Source organism: Pipra filicauda, unplaced genomic scaffold (genome assembly GCF_003945595.2).
Source record: "Pipra filicauda isolate LSUMZ 115617 unplaced genomic scaffold, ASM394559v2 scaffold6_size6359152_pilon, whole genome shotgun sequence".
Lineage (NCBI taxonomy): Eukaryota > Metazoa > Chordata > Aves > Passeriformes > Pipridae > Pipra > Pipra filicauda.
The window spans coordinates 4508728-4530775 of NW_024104865.1; the positions used below are offsets into that span (position 1 = coordinate 4508728).

General features: G+C 39.8%; 2 protein-coding genes across 4 annotated transcripts in view; both read left to right on the forward strand.

Moving 5' to 3' along the window:
- Positions 1 to 16853, forward strand: part of EHD4 (EH domain containing 4) — a 30849-nt gene extending 13996 nt beyond the window's left edge. For all 3 annotated transcript variants that reach the window (XM_027749748.2, XM_039389002.1, XM_039389001.1), the window contains exons 4-6: positions 5452 to 5864; positions 9656 to 9820; positions 12273 to 16853. In XM_027749748.2, the coding sequence (XP_027605549.1) occupies positions 5452 to 5864; positions 9656 to 9820; positions 12273 to 12809 (1115 nt within the window). In that variant the 3' untranslated portion in view covers positions 12810 to 16853. The remainder of the gene's footprint in view (positions 1 to 5451; positions 5865 to 9655; positions 9821 to 12272) is intronic.
- A 2779-nt stretch (positions 16854 to 19632) lies between these two features.
- The window catches only part of SPTBN5 (spectrin beta, non-erythrocytic 5), a 102493-nt gene continuing 100077 nt past the window's right edge, over positions 19633 to 22048 (forward strand). The window contains exon 1 of the mRNA XM_039388983.1: positions 19633 to 19713. The gene's annotated coding sequence lies outside the window, so the exon portion shown is untranslated. The remainder of the gene's footprint in view (positions 19714 to 22048) is intronic.

Below are 22048 nucleotides of genomic sequence, written 5' to 3' on the forward strand. Positions count from 1 at the left end.
ATGACACTGAAAAGGTGAGCAGTTGTGTAATTCAACACCATTAGGGATTCCTGTGGAAGTCTCAGACTGTAGAAGACAGTTGTGTCACACCAGGTTATGTTTAACTCAGAGTCCTGTGTTGCCTAAAGGACTGTGGCTCTTCACTGCCATCTAGAATTGCTCTTGTAACTTGACAAAGCATATGACTCTTTTTCTCTTATTGTTCAGAAGCTCTGTTTCATGATGGTATGTACCTTATCAATTGTTAGGGCCTAGGTGGCCTGCCCTTTGATATGGTAGACTTTCACCTAAGTTGACATAGCTCAGTGATGACCTCAAACTCTTAACTGTTTTGAAGGCTTTAACTTGATTAGATTGCATTTCATGAATTTTTTAACGTGTTAAAGATTGTCTTGAATGTATCACTTGTCATAGTTCTTTTATCACAAACGTGATTCTCCTGTGTGCTGTTAGGTTTAATCAGTGCAGTTGAACCATATAGGAGGTTTTGGGAGTTGGCTTTAGAGTATTGTTCTCTCTGTGCCCCAGACTTTAAGAGTGGGTTAAAGGTTTCATTTATTTAGGCATCAGCATACATAAAGTTACCTACAGGGGACTATGGACTTATTGCATGCACCTGTTCCATGCTGTCATGATTAGGCAATACCAGGCTCATCTTTGGCTGAAATATTGCATAGTCAGATACATTTCCTGAATATGATTCTTGGGCTGCTTATGCTGTTTCCGTATTAGGTGGGTTTTGGGGTACGAACTTGATTTGTCCTGTGATGCTGCACACAGACACAGCAAGGCTTGTGTGACCTGTTTCCAGAAGGAGTCAGTCTGACTTAAACATATTTATGCTGTAAGTCTACGTTAGCATGTTTTGAACTTTGAGTTGCTTTGATTACTTTTTAAATCACTGTGTGCATATGTAAGCAGGATGCTACAAGATCTTTTCTACTGTCCCTAAATGCATCTCTGTCAGTGAAGGTTCTTCTTTCTAGAAATTTAGTTTGTGTCTAACGTTGGTGAGCAGCACCTTTTCTTATAGGTGATGTTTTAAAGTCATTGATGGAAGAATAAGGTGGCAGGGCCTCAGTGTAAAACCTTAACTCTTTGTTGTTGGTGGGTTTTTTCCCATCTTCTCACGAGCAACTGTTTAATTGTTTCCCTATGAATTAATGTAATACCTGCATAATGATTAAATTTGACAGGTATCACTAGGAGCAAGGTGAAGCCTTCTGAGACCAAGGAGAGAATCAAATGTTAACTTTGTTTTAAAATGCAGGAAAACGATAAAGGGACTTTGTAAAAATACAGGACATGCACCATTTCCCAGCATGGCTCTATTTTTAAGTCTGGAAAGCATCCAGGCCATGGATGAAGGAGCTGATTGCTTGAAGGGTCAAAAATATACGGAGTGCAACATTCAAAGATGTCTCATGACACACCTTTCCTGCTTCTGTTGTCGGCAGGAGGATATGCCAGAAGCTTCCTGCCTGTCACTTCAGGGGCTGTACAAGTGGCTGGAGGGGAATATGCAGACGTGCCAGGATTGTCCTGTGATCAGACAATGCCTTTCCCTGTGCTGTTTTGCAGCATCACTGGTGATGTTCACAACGTCTGTGTCAGGCAGAAACGTGCATATGGTCTGCAAGATTTGGAAGGAACGTTGAGTGTCTGGCAGGATGTAGGAAGGAACCACTTTTAGCAAGGCGAGGGGGGTTTGGTTCATGATTGAGTGGCAAGAAAGCAAGTCTTTCAAGAAGTATGAGGAAAGAGCTCAGGGGAAAATGGATATTGGTTAGTGTGCATTTCTAAAACTGGAGTTACTTAAATACAGATAATTTTCACAGTTCAATCTGCTTGTGAAAATGTACTTATGGATTAAGTAAGGTGATATATATAGTTGCAGCATTGTGTCAGGCTTTCCCTTGCAGTGAGACACTACATTCTCCTTATTAGTCCGCCAACAGGAGAGCAGTAAGTGTCTTATCCAGGAGTGCTGGATTAAGACAAGCTTTCATTAATATAACTGGAAATTTCCGCTCCAAATAGCAGAAGGGTACATCTTTCCATGTGTGACTGAGCTCTCTTTGAAAGACTGGGAAATTAGATTCTCATCTGTGGCATTAGAAGAACAGCAGATTGGGTAGGGGAGAAAGGCTGCACTTGTTCTTGTCCAAGTTGTGTGTTGTAGCCTTGTTTGTGTGGTGCTAAGACAGCAGTGGCAGGTGGGATTGCTCTTGCACTCTGCCCACGCCTGATTGATCAGGTAGGTGGGTGATGTTCTCTGAGCCTGGAGGCTCCTCATTGCAGCACTTACCTGAGAGATGCCTCTCTGCTGCTGTGCCAATGGTGCCAGCCCCAGGGGTGGAAGAACAGGACACTCTGCCTGCCTGTCTGTGCTAAAAGAGGATGGGTGGAGTCCATCAAGCCTCCCAAATCGTTTTCTGAATTGCAATAGCTTTGGAAGATGATATTAGAGCATTTTTTAAATCTGTATCACTAACTGGCACAGAAAATTGACCCATGCTCATACTGCACACTGCAAGCTATATCTTTGAGTATGACTAGTGGCTGTTGTGCACAGGGCACCCTTTGCCCTGTACTGATGACATGTAGCTCATGATTATTCATCGGTGTTTCCAGAGCTGATAACCATATGCAGTTTCTCTCTGAGTTTTTCGTCTCTTCCATGTAGTTTCATTTTGTTCTCTTCTGTGGTCTCTGCTCAGCCCATTACTGATGCCCAACAGTTATGCCTCTGTCTGAAACACCAGCTTGCTCCCTCCTGCAGCTTGGGATGAGTTCAAGAGCTCCACAGTGCTGCTGGTGGATCACTGCTTTCCTCTATCCCTTAGCTGGGTACAGGGGTGACTTGCCACTTGCTAATATGCATTTACAAGTAGATGTTGAACCTGGTGACATAAAGGTTCTCAGTCTGGATGGAATTGTTGACATCAGTCATTGGGAACAATCCTTTGAAGAAATATCAACAGTTAGAGCAAAAAGAGGCCAAAAGTATCAGCACCACAACTTTTTTGCTCAAGTTTTCCAATCTGATCAGTGTTGACCTAGTACTGCTCAACTTTGAAAGCCACAATCCACAGAAATGTATGAAAATACTTCACCATATAGTACTTCTCTGTAGTTCAGATATACTCTAATGTAAAACTACTGAATCCATAGATAAATTCACTTCTAATGACAAATTTTCATTAAAATTAGCAGATTTTTCAGATTTTTTGAGGTCTTTCTTAGCCTCAAAAGACTTTTCTTTCTCAAAGCAAATGCTTCATTAATATTTAATCCACATTTAAAGTAAATTAGTTTATTTATACACTTGTTGCCTGTACAGTTGTTTTTTTTTTTAGTTCACAGACCATCAAATAGGTGGTGAGAACCTAAGTAACTAGGCTTTTAAGTCACCTTCTCACATACCCATTTGTGTAAAACTTCATAGAATTTAACTTGCTTCAATTTGCAATTTTGTTTAATTTCAACCGTATTTTGTTTCATGTGAGTGAAGCATAACAGACCATTGCATAGCTCAGCATTACTGCACTGTTGCAGTTATGCTGTGACATGCAAGTGACATAGAGGATCTCACTTCTCCCTTTATTTCCTGCTAAATTTTTATAAATTACTCATACTGGTTTTGAATGGATGCATAGTATAAAGGGAGAAGAGTTCTCTTCCAAAGATGTTTTGTGCAGCTTTCCTCCTTGCCCCCTCAACTTTCAGCTTGCATTCAGCCCTTCAGGAACTGGTCGCAGGAAAGAACTTAGGAAAGCCCCAGAGCAGCACTATCAGCTATTTAACGTAGCCCCCTCCTTTCAGTGTGATGTGTCTGTCTGTTTTTTAGTGGAGTTTTATGATTTTTTTTTAATTTTTTTTGGGGGGGTGGGAAGGGGGCAGGGCAGAAAATACAGGTAATTAGGGATATTTTCTTACTATTAACTAGAATTTCTGGATTTAATTTCATATGCTGTTTGTAATTTTTAAATGAAAGGTTTAGGGCTGAGTTATTTCCTGAGTTGCTAAACATGCACAAGTATGCTCCATGACAAATGGGGAGGTCATTTTTTCCTACTACATTCATGTATGTCTGCTTTTCTTGATGTTGGTCCTAGTCAGGTTCTACTGGAAAGCAAAAAAAAAAAAACCAAACAAACAGCTGATTTGCTTTTGACTTCCCTATTGAAGACCAACAGCTTGAGGATATAATAAATAATGACTCTTAAGAAAAGCTAAGCGACTTTACGATGTTTCCTCCTACACCATTTATTTTCACTGTTTGAAAGATGCTAGGGAGAATGAAGAGTGGTGAAGGGTCTTTTGCTTGTATCTGGACCAGATTTATGAAGAGTCAGATATGAGTAGTCTAATTAGGCTTTCTTTGCTGGGATTGGAAGTTTAAAGGTTTATCTTGCACATTTGAGAAATGACCAAAGATACCCTGGTAACTGACCTTTCTTTGCTATTGGCATTTAAATATATACTGCTGGGAGCAAAACTGTTGATTCTGTTTGGATTACTTTACACCAGTCGTTGAATTTTGACTGCTCCCTCTTTTGGATCTGATTTGTTTCTGAGAGGAAGAGAAGGGGAGGGACGTCAGCTCCCAGCTCATACTTTGCTGTTCCTTACTCATACAGGATGAGTCACATCCATGCTAAGCCCAGTGCCACATCACCGGTGGTGACTGCAGATTAGATGTGTCACTTTTGAATAAGGAGTTCCTGGATACTGTTTGTTGTGTGAATTAGGTACCAGCTGCACTTATAAAAGCATTTAGACAGGTACTGTGAATAGGCTTTCCTTTAGAACATGATAAAGCTTGTTTTAGATGATCAGAGTGGTCATTGCTCATGTTCTATAATCTGTCATGTCCTCAAGGGCCATCAGCAGTGCAATCACGTTGCATGTAAATTGTATTTTTGAGTCTACTGTGGCAGAAATAGCAGCAAGTGATGTAATGCGAGGAGAGATGAGTTTGGACATGCTTTTAAAATCCTAATATTTCTGGTTACTGACTTGCATTGGAGTGCTGCATCTGCACCATTTTTTCCTTCTTAGTTCTGATAAGAAGTGCTACCAAAGTGGCCAACATTAGTAGTGATGAAGAGAGATTGTGATAAGAGGGAGCCAGAACTCCTGGGGGAAGTCAAACGTGGGTGTGAGACAATAGCTCCCAGCAGCACAAAAGATAGTGACATAAGAGATGGGTGGCAAGGTCAAAAGAAGGGCAGTGATAAAAACAAAAGCTGGTAGTAGTAAGAACTGGTCTAAGGAAATGCAGGATACAGTTGTCCTGATCTCACTGTCTGCAGATACCGTCCTTCTGGTGGTCCATCTCCTCTTTTACCCCGGGTAGAGGCTATGATCACCTTGTTCTCTATCCCCAGCCCTACCTTCTCTTGCTTTTCTGAATGGTAGGACTGTAATAGTGTTTTCTTCCTTCAGGCTATGACTTCTGCCAAGTCCTCCAATGGTTTGCTGAGAGGGTCGACCGCATCATCCTGCTTTTTGATGCCCATAAACTGGATATATCTGATGAGTTTTCAGAGGCTATTAAATCATTCCGGGGCCAGGATGACAAGATTCGAGTGGTGCTTAATAAGGCTGACCAAGTGGACACACAGCAGCTGATGAGGGTCTACGGTGCACTCATGTGGTCTTTGGGAAAGGTGATAGACACACCAGAGGTCCTGCGGGTCTACATTGGCTCCTTCTGGGCCCACCCTCTCCGAAACACAGAGAATCGAAGACTCTTTGAAGCTGAGGCACAGGATCTTTTCAAGGATATCCAGAGTCTCCCACAGAAGGCTGCTGTGAGGAAACTCAATGATCTCATTAAAAGGGCAAGACTTGCAAAGGTAAGAAAAGAAAAGAAAATTCAATTAATTGAATGAGCAATCTCTACTGCTCTTTGATTGTGTCCTTTCTCAGCCTTCCTAATCTTTCTCTAGTAACTATGTGTTTTTAGCAAATGGATTGAATTGTCACTTTTTCAAGAAAGAGATAGCCACTGAGAATATAGAATCAAGTAGGAGGAAACAGAGACTTGTACTGGGATACCTCCCTACTTTGGAGAAGGAATTTGATGCTTTTTAGGCCATTAAAGGTATTGTTTGCTTGGTAGGGGAGTGGATTTTTTTTTTTTTTACACTGTGCAGCATGTTGATCTTAATGTTACTTTTTGGAGATAAACCACTTTAGTTTTTTGACAAAGTAGAGAACTCTAAAAAAAAAAAGGGGAGGAGGTGGTAAAAAACCACAACCAAAACTATTCACATTCAACAAGCCATATGCTTTTTTGTATATTAATACCTTAATGCATACTGTCAGTCAGCTGCTGTAGAAAAACACTTTGACTAATCCATTTATGTTATACACTGGAACAAAAGACTGATTAAAAGTCTCACTTTTGGTGAAGCGCAGATGCTGACGGAGGTGTGCTTCTGTGTTGTTAGATTGAAACTTTTGAGCCTTTCAGATTATATCTTCCTTCCTGCTTGGGAAGATATTGAGTGATACAGATTTTGTGTCACTATATGCAGAAAAGCCAGTCTCTCCTTATCCAGGAACATGAGTTATATACCTCAGTGTAGGCAGTCCCTGTCACCATTCCCCTTGGTTTTGGCTCTGGAGGAATACACGCACTGTCTGCAACTTACAGTCACTAACTAGTGTGCGTGAGCAGGTTGTGTGTGACAACACTGTGACTCTCTACAGCTGACTGTTGACAACTTGTTTAATTTTTTTGATAGCTCTCTAGTTGTCTTTGAATGAGTGGATGTCACTTAAGTTTTGTGAATTGCCACCAAGTTTTAATTACCTATATGTAAAACCTTCAGGTTATATTTTACACTAGCCTTCAGACTCCCTGCCTAGCAATGCTAGCTTCATCTGTCCTTTCTTCTCACAGCGTGACTTAGAATGAGCTTTGGTTGCAGCCTGTTTCTCTGATTCTGCAGTGAGTTTTTGTAATACTGTAGCTGCTGTTAGGATAATAGTTAAAAGAACTGCCAAGCTGTTTGTTGTTTTGAAAAGCTCAAAAAACAAAATTTGTCATTTGGAAAAATGGAAAAAAAAGGAAAACTAACTTCAGAAATACTTAAGGAGAAAGCTGTTGGTAGCAAACAGGAATTCCAATTTTCTGTGCAGTTATCAAACAGAATGTGAGTTTGAGTTAATGCAGTTGTCTTAGAACATATTTCCATGTGGACTTCTAAGCAAAAACAAAGAGGGCTTGCAATTACATTGATATATAAATAGTTGTTTTGTGATATGCACCATTTCCTATGTTGGCTTATTTAACTTTCTGAATATGATGATACACTTTTTTTTTTCTTTTTGTGGCTTGTGCTATAGAGGCACCTAGTAGAAGATGCTTCTTTGAAAATTCCGTTTAAAATCACAATGACATTGTCTTAAAAGTTGCTCTGATCTCAGTTTGTTTTGTGCCTGTTGTTGGCAGCTTTTTGTTTTCAATTGTTACAATTGTTTTGGCATTGAAAGAGCATCAACTGAATAATTTTTAGTGTTTCTATGAAATGTAAAATAAAAATGGATAAACATGAATACAATGCTCGTAGGGAAATGCTAATTAGACAGCTGCAGAAGGGGAATAAACTGTTTATCTGCAGGAAAGCAGCAATGTAATCCTTCCAGTGATGTCTTTTTGTCTTCGAAACCAAACTCAAAGTACAGACACTCAGAAATCTTTTTTTACAGCATTGCATGGATGGCTTTTTTGCCCTATTTCTGTGCTACCCTGTTCTTAATCTCTTCTAAAACTTGTACAGTGACTAGAAACAAAAGCAAACTCTTAATGTGCTGTCAAATTTGAACATTAGGCTTTTTGCCTTTTTTTTTTTTTCTTTTTTAAGTCTTGTGACTCACTATTCCATTTTGAAGATGGGAACTGTTCTTATCTACAAGAAACACATGTGCATACTGGCAGACCTTAGGCCACTTAGCATACACATGTGAAACTGTTAGTGCTTGTGAATTATAAACATGCTTTTCTGGTTTTGGTAGAAGCATTATTTTAGACATAAGGTCCATAAAATTACTTACAATTATTTATAAACTTAGAAATGTCCTTATTGAATCCATTCTGTCATTATGGAGAAATAATTATATTTATCCTCTTAGAAAATTTCACGATTTTATGCTTATTTTGGGTGTGCAAATAGAAACTGCTTACATAATTTTTATTGAAAACCAAAGATTTTTTCCCCCCAGTTTCCTCCTAAATAAATAAGGAAATGAATGGGAGAGAATTGCCATGTGCAGATTGTGTAAGGTTTATATAGAATACTACAATACACATTCTGTCATGGTTTGGTAGGTATTAAGTATTATACTTCCACCACATCTAAGCAGTCACTTGTTTTACTGATGCTTTTTAAGGGTAGTTTGTCTTCCCCATCTTCAAAATGTCAGCTTTTTATTGCTCACCAGTGTGCTGGACATTTTTCTTTTTAACGTTTTTCTTCTGTGCATGTGAAAATTCTAAGTAACTTCTTTTTGTGAACAGCTGCATCCTTTTTAAATGAAGAAGGACATGAGTTCTGTAAAGGCATCCTGTTGTGGAGGTCATTTGTCTTTAGTGGTCCTGGCCAGATCAGAGCTTAGGAAAGGAGTTTGATAATATCAAGCTGTGATAGTCGTGCTTTGCTTCTAAAAGAAGACTGCTCTTGTGCCTTCACTCTTATGTGCAAAACAAGTATAACTGACCACACAACGAGCTGGATAAGTGAACTCACCTCAGTTAAGAAGTGCAACCAGTCTTTCTCTTCTGGACCTGATCACTCACTGTGTGGCCAAGTAGATCCTTTTGGTGGTGAAAAGTTGTGGGAGAATGGGAAGGGAGATGAGATGAATAGTTAACGATAAAGGTAGGAGGGTGCATGGGCAGGACGGATATTTGGATGGCAATGTTGGATTGTCTCGATCATGGCAGATGGGAAGCTCTAAGAGCTCTGCCAGTATCAATGTGTTTAAAGACTTGTTATCCTAAATTAATGTATTTCCTTATATGCTGAAAAGGCTCTACTTTTCTTCCTAAGGCTTTGCAAGGCAGCCATTACGTGCTGTTCCTATCGTATACTGACTGGTCTGTCATCTACATAGGTGGCTGCATGTGTATAGACTACAGGTACTCACTTTTCTGTGAGTAAATAGGTAGGATTGTAATGCCACTTCAAATAGATAGCCCTGCCATTTAGCATACTTGGATTACTTTTGGAATTATCCCATTGATTCCCACAACAGCTGGGGAGACAAATGAGTTACAAATCTCTACCATTGAGACAGATGGACCAATATGGCTGGAGCTCCATGTATAGCATCAGGTGTTTGGGGCCTTGCTTTTTCTCTCTCTGTTGTACCATGCGGTACCATGGTTCTTAAAACTGCAGCTGTGCATCTGTATTTCTTTTAAATGGGTTTCCTTTCTCTTTGGCCCTCCAAGGAATGCTGAAAGCAGCTAAAGCTAGTTCATGTAAACACAAAGTTCCAGAAACAGTATGTGATAATTTCTTCTCCTTGAGCTGATTTAGGGAAACCTATTTCTGTTTCTTTTTGTGACCTGAGTGAACAACAGTAATGTGAAGTGTAGGTAAACAGTTGGCTTGATTTTAGCTTTGCTTCTTCTTAGGTTCATGCTTATATCATCAGCTATCTGAAAAAAGAGATGCCCTCTGTATTTGGAAAAGAGAACAAGAAGAAGGAACTGATCAACAGATTGCCAGAGATCTACATCCAGCTGCAAAGGGAATACCATATCTCAGCAGGGGACTTCCCTGAAGTCAAGAAAATGCAGGTAAGATGATAGTATTATTTCAGTGGAATTGTACTTTCTAAAAGGATTACCAAGTTGGAAAAAGGTAGGACAGAGTATCTCAGCGTTATAGCTCAGGGTCTTCAGCAATAGAGCAGTTGAAGTGGGTCATGTGTATGTTATGGGATTAGAGTGACTTGGAAGCAGTGCAGAATCCAAAAAAAAAGATCAATAACTTGCTTAGTGTGCATTCACTGATAAAGGACTACAGAAATTGTCATAAGGAATCTGACCTTCTGTCCTTTTAGTCAGCGTTTAGTCCCTTATGGCAAATAGTACTAAAGGTCTTGTGCAAATAAAATGGCAGTGAACACTTGCAGGTTAAGCTCATTCTTGTTTTGCATCCTAAATGTGGTTATGTATATAATTTTTGTAATCCTATCACATATGTATCCTTAGTCACAAGTTCATTTTCCCCTACTCTGTTCCTGCTCTTACTGGCACTGTTTGCCAGTAAGTAATAAAGGCAGTGTGTTACCAGAAAAGTCCAACTTAAAATGTGTCACTTTTGAAAATGGTCTTTCACTTGTTTCCTGTCCTGTTAAGCTTGTATTCTACAAAGGAGGGAGATAGAAGTTCTTGGTTTATACTTGCTGTTAATTTTAAATACCTTTTATCTCTTCCTCTTTTGAGCTTTCTGCAGGCTTATAACCAGCTTTCTGTCACTTTCTTGCCTTTTTCTGTCCTCTGATTTGAGATGAGCTGTTTAGAGAGTATCCTAGGGAAGAACGGCTAATGTGTTAACAATGCTTTCCAATTTATTCCTCAAACCTCAGTTTGCAATTTTTGGATCTCAGATCATAGACTTCTTAAATGGCTTTTGAATTGGAAGATAATTCAACTTGGAAGCAGAAGAACAAGACATCAGGAGGCTGTAGTTTGGTCTGACCATGGAGTAGTCATGAGTGTGTTGAATGTTTTCCAGAGTGATGCTGCGTATCATTCTGATAGTATATGTGGTACACTTCATAACTAATCATCAAGAATGATGATTGACTGATTGCCTTGTCTATAGCAATGCCCAAGTTTCTTTCATGAACTAAACTATTTAACTTGGGAATCAACTATTGCCATGAAATACTAAATTATAGATGATGCGCAAGATGTATTTTAGCTAGGTTTTCACAGGCAGGGTTGTTGCAAGGGTTTCTTGAATTAGACTTCAAAAGGGGATTCTCTGGGAAAAGTTGACTGTCTTCCCTTGCTGCTTTTCTTTGTGATGCAAAATGGGAGAATGAGAAGTTAGTACATTGAGACAAAATTTGAATGAAACTCTTTCAAACTTAGAATTTGTGTTGCTTAAGCCTCAGCAGCAGATGGCAGCAAATATATGCAGGAGAGATCAGTCACTTCTGTAATAACAAACAAAATTGTGAGAAAACAAAATTGTGCCAAAACAAACAGAAGTTTGACCTTTGCTTCCTAAGATTTATTGCACAACACGAATTTATACTGATCAGTATAGATCAGGCGACTGTGTATGTCACCCGAACAGAGTGATAGTTGTTGGTTGACGGTTTTCAGCCTGTGCTTCAGGTTTGTTGGGTTCATGTCATTATCATTTTGATATGTGTGAGAGCAGCTCCCTGAGATGATAGATGTGATTTGTTAAAGCAGTGTAACACCATTTTAAGGAAGGGTGTGGGCTGCTGGTGGTGTTTGGGTCTTTTCTAACAGTTTCCACTGTAACTTTCTCTTCCTGGCAAGCATTTTCAATGTAGAAATAGTTTTAATAATTGCCTAAAACATTTTTAATTTCCCAACACTCCAGTGTAAAACATGCTTGGGCTTATGTTGGAATAGTACATATCACCTAGTTAAACATCTCACTGCAGTTAGTAGTTTATGTAAAAGACGAAACTCCACAAACTCTGCAGGGACCGTATGACTTCATGAGTTCTGGCAGCGCTACTATAACAACAGTGCTGCTGTTAGCCCAACTCAGTTTTTTCGTATTGGTAAAGGACACTTCTTCCTAACCTAACTACAAACAAGAAGTTTAATCATAAAATCAGATCAATCCTGCAAACTTTTGCTTTTATTTTTAACTTTAAACACTTGCATAAGTGCTAACAGGACTGAGGATTTACTTGCATGTTTTCTTTGATGTTTGGAATAAAATCACCAAGTGGAAAGTTGCTGGGTAATATTCATCAACTGCTGTGGTTTTATGCATTGTCATTTTGAAAATTGTATTGTAAATGTAATTTAATAGACAAACTCACGCACTGTTGCAAAATTGTCTTAGTGTGTTCGATTAGTCTATTGGATGTATGGTACACATGGGTCAGTTTTGTTTCTCCTTCAAGAGAAGTTTCAGTTATGGAAACACTTCAAAAGATTAAAGAATGGGCTTCAAATTAAAATAATCTGTTAACTTTTCAATGTACTGGAAATGTTTCTAACTGCTGTCACTGAAATCTGTCATTCATAGGAGCTGTTGGAGAACTGTGACTTCACTAAATTTCATTCTTTGAAACCAAAGCTAATCGAAGCTGTAGATAACATGCTGGCCAACAAAATTGCCTCCCTGATGAACCTAATCAGACAGGAGGAGAGCAATATGCCCACAGAGATGGTACATGGTGGAGCATTTGATGGCACCATGGCAGGACCTTTTGGCCATGGATATGGAGAAGGTGCTAAGGAAGGAGCTGATGAAGACGAATGGGTTGTTGCCAAAGATAAACCTGCTTACGATGAGATTTTCTACACTCTGTCACCAATCAATGGCAAAATATCTGGGATTAGTGCGAAGAAGGAGATGGTGACTTCCAAACTACCCAATAGTGTCTTGGGGAAGATCTGGAAACTTGCAGACTGCGATGGCGATGGGATGTTGGATGATGAAGAGTTTGCATTAGCAAAACATCTCATCAAGATTAAACTGGATGGGTATGAATTGCCTGGCACGCTACCTTCCCACCTGGTGCCACCATCTCACAGGAAACCTTTCCAGACAGCAGAATGAACAACACAAGGAGAAGAATGTGGGTTTTGAAAATATCTCAACAAATGTGTGAAAATCACCAAAATTTGAAATTAGACTTAGATCCTTAAACCTCACAGCACATTTCATGCAAGCTACTGAAATTAGAAGCATGGTAGCAAGGAAACTATCGCGTAGCTGTCCCTGCTGATCTTCACTCAGACATGCTTATCACAAGTGCCTTATATAGCTCTATCATATGGTGAAAATGTTTTTGTAGTCTTGTGTCCATGTCTTGCTGCTTTTATAATCATAAAGCAGAAAAGACCATGTATAAAAATTACTGACCTTCACCAGTCCTAAATACTTATCAACCATAAGTTTCTCCAAACTATTCTAAATAGTGCAAGGAAGCTCAAAATGTTAAATTCACCTGCCTATGCAAGGAACATTTATATGCTAAAAATGTACTTTAGACATCAATTGGGTGTCAGCATCTCTACAATCTAAGGAAAGGCTGATATAAAAGGAAATTTTATTTTTTTTCTTTTTATTGTATTATAGGGGCTAGAGAAAGAAGAGTGATGGGGAGAGTCTTTTAAGTGCTCAGAATATGAGCAGACTTGTTTTAAAACTTTACTGACTCTAGCTAGAACTGCAGTGTACTAAAATTATTCTTTCAATCTGTCAGTGTGTCTTTTTGTCTGAAGAACAGCTTCTTCAGTTTTACACAGCACTATATATTCAGTATTATCAGTATAAGAACTGAATCTTATTTGTTCCTGGGACTGAGAATTTTCTTTGAGGTTTCAGTTTAACTGCTCTGCAGACAATAAATTCCTGAATGGTTCAAAGTGAAAGTTGGATGTTTTTGTATAAGCTAAAAAAAAAAAATCATGTTTGCATTGAAATGAAGTCTCACTTTTGGATTGCTTAATGTCAACCCCTTCAAAGCACATCAAATTATCTTGGGAAATTTTCAGAGGTATTTAATTTCTATTTACAGGTAATTATACAGTTATGTCTGTATTTTTCAATATATGATATATTTAAGAAAGTTTTTAACAATTTCTTTTGCCAATATGTAGCTGACAACCACAAAAAAGAGATTTCATTCCTGTACTGGCAAATTTGAAGGATGGGGAGGCTAACAGGAATCATTACATTGACTGTAATAAATGATAGACTAATCCCTCCAGATATTATTCGTTTATTCAAAACAATCCATGAAAGGAATAGATGCTTAATAAACATTAATTTTCTAACAACACAGACAAAGTTGAACATATCATCTGCTTAAAACTGATTTTTATCAGTACTTTAAAAGAACGCAAATTTTTGGCCCTGTGAACTTGAGTCTTTCAGGGAGGGCCAGTTCTTTTCAAAAATCAAACTTGGCAGTCAGTTCTGCTCCAGGAGAAGGAATTGACTTGTATTCCATTTGTAGTATGAAATACCCTATACATCAAAGGTACTGTACTTTTCATTGAGTCTCAGTAGTAAGTGGCAGCAATAGTGCCTTCTGAGACAGAGCAATGTAAAAAGCATACTTGCAGTAGGGGTGGGGAGGGAAGTAGTTTGAATGTTGTCTCCCAGTTAAGGTTTTAGTCACACTTCTGTGTTCAGATTTGTAGGTGATCTAAGAGAAGCCTCAGCTTCTTTTTTCAAATCATATATTTGTAGGTTGTCAGTCAGGTTTATTATAACTTCAGATATTTCTGGACCTCTTATCCTTCTGCATCTGTTCTGTTCCGATGTGAAATGAATTTTGCCAGGGCTCTACCATGGGAAAACAATGAAGCTATTTTAAGGAATGGCAGAAGAACACCTTTACCTTGCCAGGCTTCTGGGCCTATATCAAGGATGTCCTGGCATAGTTCTTGAGGACTTGATTTTTTTTTTTATTCTTTTGTTGTTTTCCTATCATTCAAGCATACCAGCTTTATTTCTCTTAGATCTAAATTAGGAGCCAAATTAACCTTAGTGCCTCTCTGTGCACTTTAGCAGAGCTGTAAAACATGACCCTGAGTCTGCCTGTCTGACTGTACATCTTCAGAGTAACTGTTTTCTATGTAATTTATTTTTGACTGAACAAAAAGTAGTCTATAGATATTGCAGGTGTTAAGAAAAAAAAAGTGGAAGTAGTAATGTATGCATGTTTGTGGGTAGTGTCTGCAGTCGGTAACAAGTGTATACACTGTTCACCAGCTTAGTACTGTTGACTAGCTTAATAAGGAGACCACCAGGAGAAAGAATGCAGGCTTGTGTATGTGACTACTGTAGTGTAGGCAAAGCTGAGAGGGTCTGGGAAGTTGCTGATCTTGTGACTGCCTTACCTTGGTTTGCAGCAGCACAGGGTTACAGGGATGAACCCGTGTTTGAGTTCCCACCATGTGTAGCTTCCAGGAGTGATGCTCCAAACACATTGGAGCTATGTGATCCTATGCCGGTAGAAATACCCTCCTTCAGTGAGAAGAGCAGAATAGTTTCAGTGGTTTTATTTTTCTAGTTTTATTGGTAGTAAAATGGAGAACACAGCCTTTTCCTCAGTCTCTGTGACAGTATGCTAACTTGGTCTTGAGGCAGATAAATTGAAATACATCATTTGGTAAGTTAAAATATTTTACCTAGATGAGGTTGTAATATTTTGGTTTGTTTTCCTGTAGAATTTGGAAGGGGAAAGTATGAAGAATGTATAGGGGTAGAGGTGGATTTTCTCTGGCTGTCTGGAGGAATAGAAGTGTTTCACAGTCGTCATGCAGAGCTATGTGAATGTATTTCTAGGTATATGGTGTAGTGAACTAGCATTGTACTTAGTTGATAGGAATAAAGTACATTTCATGTGAACTTTAAACAGCACTTTCTTGTACAACTAAACTCATATAATAGGTTGCTGTTGCTCAGGGGAAGGGATCTCTTTTCTCACTACCTCCTTGCAAATCTATGGGCCTACCCCATTTGCCTTGCTGGCTGTCTGGCTTTTTGGATTCTCCAAGCCCATTCAGTTAGCTAAACCAGCCACACACAGCTGTTTGGATAACGTTCTGTGGAGTTAGTGAATCTGTGTTGGAAGCATGAGAAGTGAGCAGAATTGCCTTCTCTCATGACGTTATGCTCTAAATAGTTAGTGGTAACAGAAGTACAAGGTAATCTGAGGTGTTTAGTTTGTTACTAATATTTGCTGAAGAGAGATGAGGATGTTGGATTTGTTGGCCATTTTATGCTTAGGATTTTAGTTTTCTGCAAGATCATTCAAAACTGTCAGTAGTTCATCCTGTGAAATCATTGCCCACTGATGTAGTCTACTGCCATAAGCCAAAGTAGAAACTGCTGCTTTTACCTCTTCTTCCAACTATTCCACAACACAGTTATAGTTTTCAGTGTTCAATAGTTTCAACAGTTCTGTTCCCAGGAAAACTAGGAGTTTTTTGTTGTAGATTGAAACAGAAAATGTGGGACTACCGCTCATAACGACAGTATAGGACACCAAGAGACTTTTAAAGCTGTGACAGCTTGAAATTGGTAAGTTTACAAAGATTTCTAAGTCAGGGTGAGGTCCCAGTTGTTAGTTGGGGATGGTGTGGATTTGTGTGGAACCTGATCTCAAAGCAGCAGGATTTTGGTCCCTGGCTTTCAGCATTGTTCATCACCAGCGCTTGAAATTCACCCTCTTCTTTTTGTCACTTCCCTCCCTTCACAATGTGCACTCATTTTGGTGGCTCTTTAAGTTGTTGGACCTCAAACAGAGTTTGAAGTGTATGGTTTGACGGGTATGTGTAACTTAGCACTGAGAGAATGAATATGAACTTCATTTTCTATTTCACATGCTCACCTTTTCTAATATTGTTGTTAAATACTGCTTTCACTTCAAAGGCACTGTAATTTTTGAGGAAAGGCTTGGTCTGTGCAGTGTGCTTCAGTTTGTCCAGCTAGGCAAACAAAGTTGTAAGTTCATTATTATTGCACTTTTATTACACAATAAATTCTTTTGCAGATACTGTAATATATTTTAATATGCTTTGTAATCAGTTTTAGAAAGTGGTGATAAAAATTGCTGCTTTAATAAACTAATATTGAACTACTGGATATTTTCTTTTGTATGCTTCTTTCTGGAAATAATCTTTTGGTCACTTGAATTTTGTGATCCTGCTACTTAAGGCTTGTAGGCATAGTAGCTATTTGTGCCAAAAAATCCAAGGACGTCTTCCACATCATGCTACCTACTACTTAAGAATAACCAGTTATATCAGTAGAACATTCACTGTTATGTTGTGATTAAATTAATTCCTCCCACCCCTCTTCTTCTCCCATGTCCGTATAGTTTACTTGAGTCATCTCCAAGGATAAACCTGTGCCATCGGGATGCTACAGTTTAACTATTGCTCCTACTGCTGTCAAATTTCAGTTGCTGCAGAGTTCATATGTAGCACTGTTGGCAAGCTAGGCTGTTAGGCTCTTGATGGTCATGCCATATGTCACATGAAAGCAAGTGTTTCACATGCAAACAACACGTTGTGGGTTCCTGGAAGGCTACATAGCTGTTGAATCACAATGACTTGTTTGAACTACTCCTTATGAAAGTCAGAAATAATCTGAAGAAGATGAGGTTTTAATGGGTTTTGGAGATGGAGGATTGTTTTTTTTAACAGTGTTGTTTTACATACTCCATATACAAGATATTTCAGACTTTGAAAAATTTATAGCACACTTCATAGCTGTTCTCTAATCCACAGGCTTATGTTTAGACAACAGGAAAAGAAGACAAATGTCCACACTACCATTGTGTAAGTTCTGTGGTAATTGTTGCTTCCAATATTTGGCACCCTTAAACTGTGAAACACTTCTGTTGTAACTTCAGTGGGGGTACTAAGCTTGAAAAATAAGAGTACTGCTGTGCCACTTAGTTTCTCCAGACTTTAGTTGCTTCCATGTGTGGTGTATTTGTAAGAGCTTTGGAGCAGACACTGCTCTGGGGTTCTCTGATCCAAGGCTCTGCCATATGGCACAGGACATTTTGAAAGCTGGGCCCTTGGGCTCGCCTGCCTTGCCTTGACAGATGAACAAATGCATCTGCTGAAGGTGCCTTCCTTCGCTCAGGACTCATGGCAATAAGCTGGAAATAAATACCCAAACCCAGCAAACACCTGTTGTGATCAAAACACAGTCAGGAGGAAAAGGTTGTTTTTCACAAATAATGTTCAGAAGTCTTGTATCTATCTATGCAACTTTTCTGACCTCTGAGGAAAAAATATGGATGGAAACCATGGTATTGAGGGAGATTCCTCTCCCTTTTTCTGCTGGACTTCATGCTAGCACAGATTTGTACGTGGTGATAGGCTGTGGACTCAGTTACTTGCTGGTCCAATAAAACTCACTAATGCCGGGTCTAACTTGTTCTCCCACCTATTCTCTCTCAGCTGGAGCTTGTCCATGTTCTTTCCAAGGTGTTGCTAGCTCAGCAACCCATATTCCACTTCAGTCTGGGGCTCTGACAATTTTATTGTAGTGAAAGTAGCTCATGAATGCTACGTATCTCTCACCAGATGCTGTATTTCAGATATACCATAAGATTTCTATGATTACCATTTCTTAAATGTTTTAAACAAGGAACTGCTGAAACATGCAGTTTCAGCAGTTCCTTGTTTCACTAAGCTCATGCTTAGTGATTTCCTTTTCAGATGATTTTGTGGTTTTTTTTCTCAAAATGCATTAATTCTGTGTCTAGTATGAAAGTAAGAAATTAACAGTGTAACTATAACCAATAAGTTCAGGGCTTGACAATTTTAGCTTACAGTGGAGAATAATTGCAAGTTTTCTTCATTTTGCACTACCCTGTCTTATCGCTCATCTGCTAAAATTTGCACCTTTTATGTTGACTGTTTATACAATGCTTTTGCCAACTACCTTCAGTCATTCCACATGACTGGGACACCTTCACAATGAAACTGGGATGACTGGGCTGGGGCAGAGCTGTGATTGCAATCAGTAGTCTGCTGCTCAGGGCAGTGGGGGACCAAAACCTGAGAGCACACCATGGTGTGCGGTGTCTCTGTGGGTAGGGTGCAGTGCTCTGGCACTAAGGGTGCTGGGAGCCAATCCATATGCGAATCTCACAGTTTTGTTTCTTCAACAAATAGAGCTAATTGATTTATGACTACAGTATACAAACAATCCCCTAAAATACAGTTGTGAAGGAGAATTTTCACCCTTATGCAGTGGTCTTCCTTAGTAGCAATGAAAAAGAAATGGAAACATCTGAATCATATGATAAAAATACAGTGGTTAGATCTGGCATTGCCAAAAGCGATTACTAAGGACCATTTTCAGTTTGATGTTCAAAATATTAAGGCTATTCTGTCACTTGAAACCTTTTATCTATGTTTGTATGAAATAGAAAGAGACTAAAAGTCCTTTGTCCCATGTGTTGATTGGACAAAGCCTTTGAAGCTCTTATGTTAACTATTTCAGGTTCAGAAGCAGAAGGGAAATTTCAAGATAATATAAACAGCTCCAAGGGGAAAATGTCTTTAACTCACGACTAAACAAGCAAATGTATATTTTCTGTTTCAAAAAGATGACTGAACTTCTTCATGGCAGGAAAAATAAATCCATCTGATTTTGCTTTAAGCTGTCCTCTTTTTCAAATGCAACAAGGGGCTCCAGTTCGTTTGGATGATGTAATTCGACTGTTCTGCTTGAATTCTGCTCCCTGTTGATGTCATGTCACTGCTAGCCAACTATTCAAAGAGAAAAGCAGCTTCTAGTTTAGACTAGAGCATGGGGAGGCTGAGGTTTATAACAACCCAGCATCCCGGGATGCTGGTTTAAATCCTCCCAGGCAGAGTTCAGCTTTAAGAGAAGCTGGGGCTCCATCCACCATGGACCCCCCCGCCTCTGGGTGGGTGGCACGCCAGGGCAACTGGTGACAGCAGTGCTGGCAAGGCAGGTATGTAGTGGGCAGGGGAAGGGGGTGCCTGGGGGTGGTGAGATGAAGTCCTTCGAGGGGAAAAAAGCTGAGAGAAGTATTTGGCTATTTTGGGACAAAGTTCAGCTGAGAGGCCTGTGAAAGCAGGGAATTTATGCATACTGAGCTGGAGGTTGCCATGCCTCTCCTAAGCTGCTTTTGACTAACTCCCTAACTTTTCTTTAGCCTTAGTATCCCAAATGAGTGAACAGCTTCTTGCAATAATTACTGTCTGCTCCTCTCTGGTGTTCTCAGTATCCAAGATACAGTTCCACTGTGCCACGATGAGGTTGAAGATTAGGAGTAATTCAAGATGTGGTTATGAAGTATTCTGGGATTATAGTTCTTCTCACCTGTGTCCACCCTGCCTTGACAAGACTCAACATCAGCTGTTTGAAGATTTGAGGAGGGTGGCGGCGGGGGGGCTACCTGTGGGACCCAGGGTGCTGGCCCCAGGCAGCAGGCTATTTTCTGTACTTACTTGGCACACTGTGGGCTACAAGATTGTGGCTCTGAGAGGAGGCTGCCATTCTACCCTACAGAGTCAATATCCAGATGTTTGTTGTTTTGAGACTCTTACATGGAAGCAACATGGCTGGAGACATAGTAGGGGATAGAGGGCTGAGCTATCATGCACGTGTTTGCACTTAACATGCTTATTTTCTTTGAGATTTGGGGAACCTTCTCCTTAACAGGGATCAGACAGGATCAGATGTACCTTCAGAACAGTGTGTATGTGAAGCATACATAACAGAGGGTGATGGGCTATGCCAAACCTCTCACCTGAGCCGTGTGAATAAACACCGCCCTCTGCAACAGCATGGCTTTTAAATCGGAGCTGGCTTTGCTCATGAAGGACACATTAAGTTACAGGACAGTTAGATGCAAATGGCCTTCAATAGGGATGCTTTGGCACATGAAGGCATCTACACCCAACTGTATAAATGTATTCTTCTCTGGCAGACTCCTCCATCCCAGTGGGCAAGGGCAATGACTGGGGCAAAGCTAGTGCTGCTGCCTAGAGAACAGAGCCAGGGATGCCGTGGGAAAGCTCATGGTGATCAACCCTCACTCAGGTCAGGGGTGGGAAGGATGGGACTGGAAGCAGCAAACTCAGCATCTGCAACCCTCTATGAGTCCTGAGACTGTTACTTTTATGCTCTTTATGACTGGGGGATTAAACATTTCTTTCCATCTTAGAGAGCAGCTGGGAATTCACATGCATGCTGTGAGAGTAGAAGAGTGATAATATTTAAAAAAAAAATATTCAAATAGATAGAAAGGAGGTGTCATGTCCCTCTTTGATTTACAGGGTGTTGCCAGGAGCAGAGGAGCAGTGGGGGAAGGGCTGGGGGCAGAGGAATTTTGGGGCTGCACACCAGGCTGCTTCTGCACAAGATCTGTTTGATCTCCACAGTCTCTGTTTCCCTCTTTAGCAGAAGATTGTGGGCAGATAAGAAAACGTGTTAAAAACCCTAATAGTCTTATGTGACTGCTACTTTGCAGAGAGGAATCCTGCATCAGGGTCCTTCTTGTTAAAAACAAGAAAACGCTGCTGCCATCGAGGAAAACCACTTTGGGCTGAAAACAAGGCAAGGAAAGGGTGCTCTTTAGGTTCTTCTTCCTGAGGTCAGTGGCAAGGCTCTTCTTCCCAGATCCCTCTGGGAAACTGCACACAAATATTGTTTTGCCGTTCCTCTTACTTTGTTAGGATATAAATAACTGATGAAATGGTTTTATTTATCACTGTCACATAAGTGTCCACCATTTAACTTTGAACTTTAGATGGATATTCAGAAGGTAGTGAAATTTTATACCATATCTCTGATTGTCTTTTGTCATAAAAAGCATACAGTGATTTGCACATTTAATCATATAGGTAATAATTAACTTGCAATAGGGAGAAATGCCTGCATCCAGGGCAATTCACCTACTGGTCCTCTGCCTTCTATATGAAAGGAGCGAGGACATTTTCCCAACACACACAACCTAGCCAACCTGTGCCGGATTTAAACTGACAACCTACAATCCTAACTTTATAAGAATGTAAGTAACTAAAAGTTAATAGTGGATTCTGTCTACCTGGACATCAGCAAGGCTTTCTGCATTGTCACTCACGAAATCCTCATAGACAACTTCAAGAAGTGTGGGTTGGATGACTGGATAGTGGGATGCATTGAAAACTGGCAGAGAGGCAGATTCCAGATGGTTGTGATTAGTGGTACAGGGTCTAGTTGGAGACCTGTCACTAGTGGTGTCCCTCAAGGTTCTATACTGGGCCCAGTGTTGTTTAACTTGTTCATCAGTGGCTTTGATG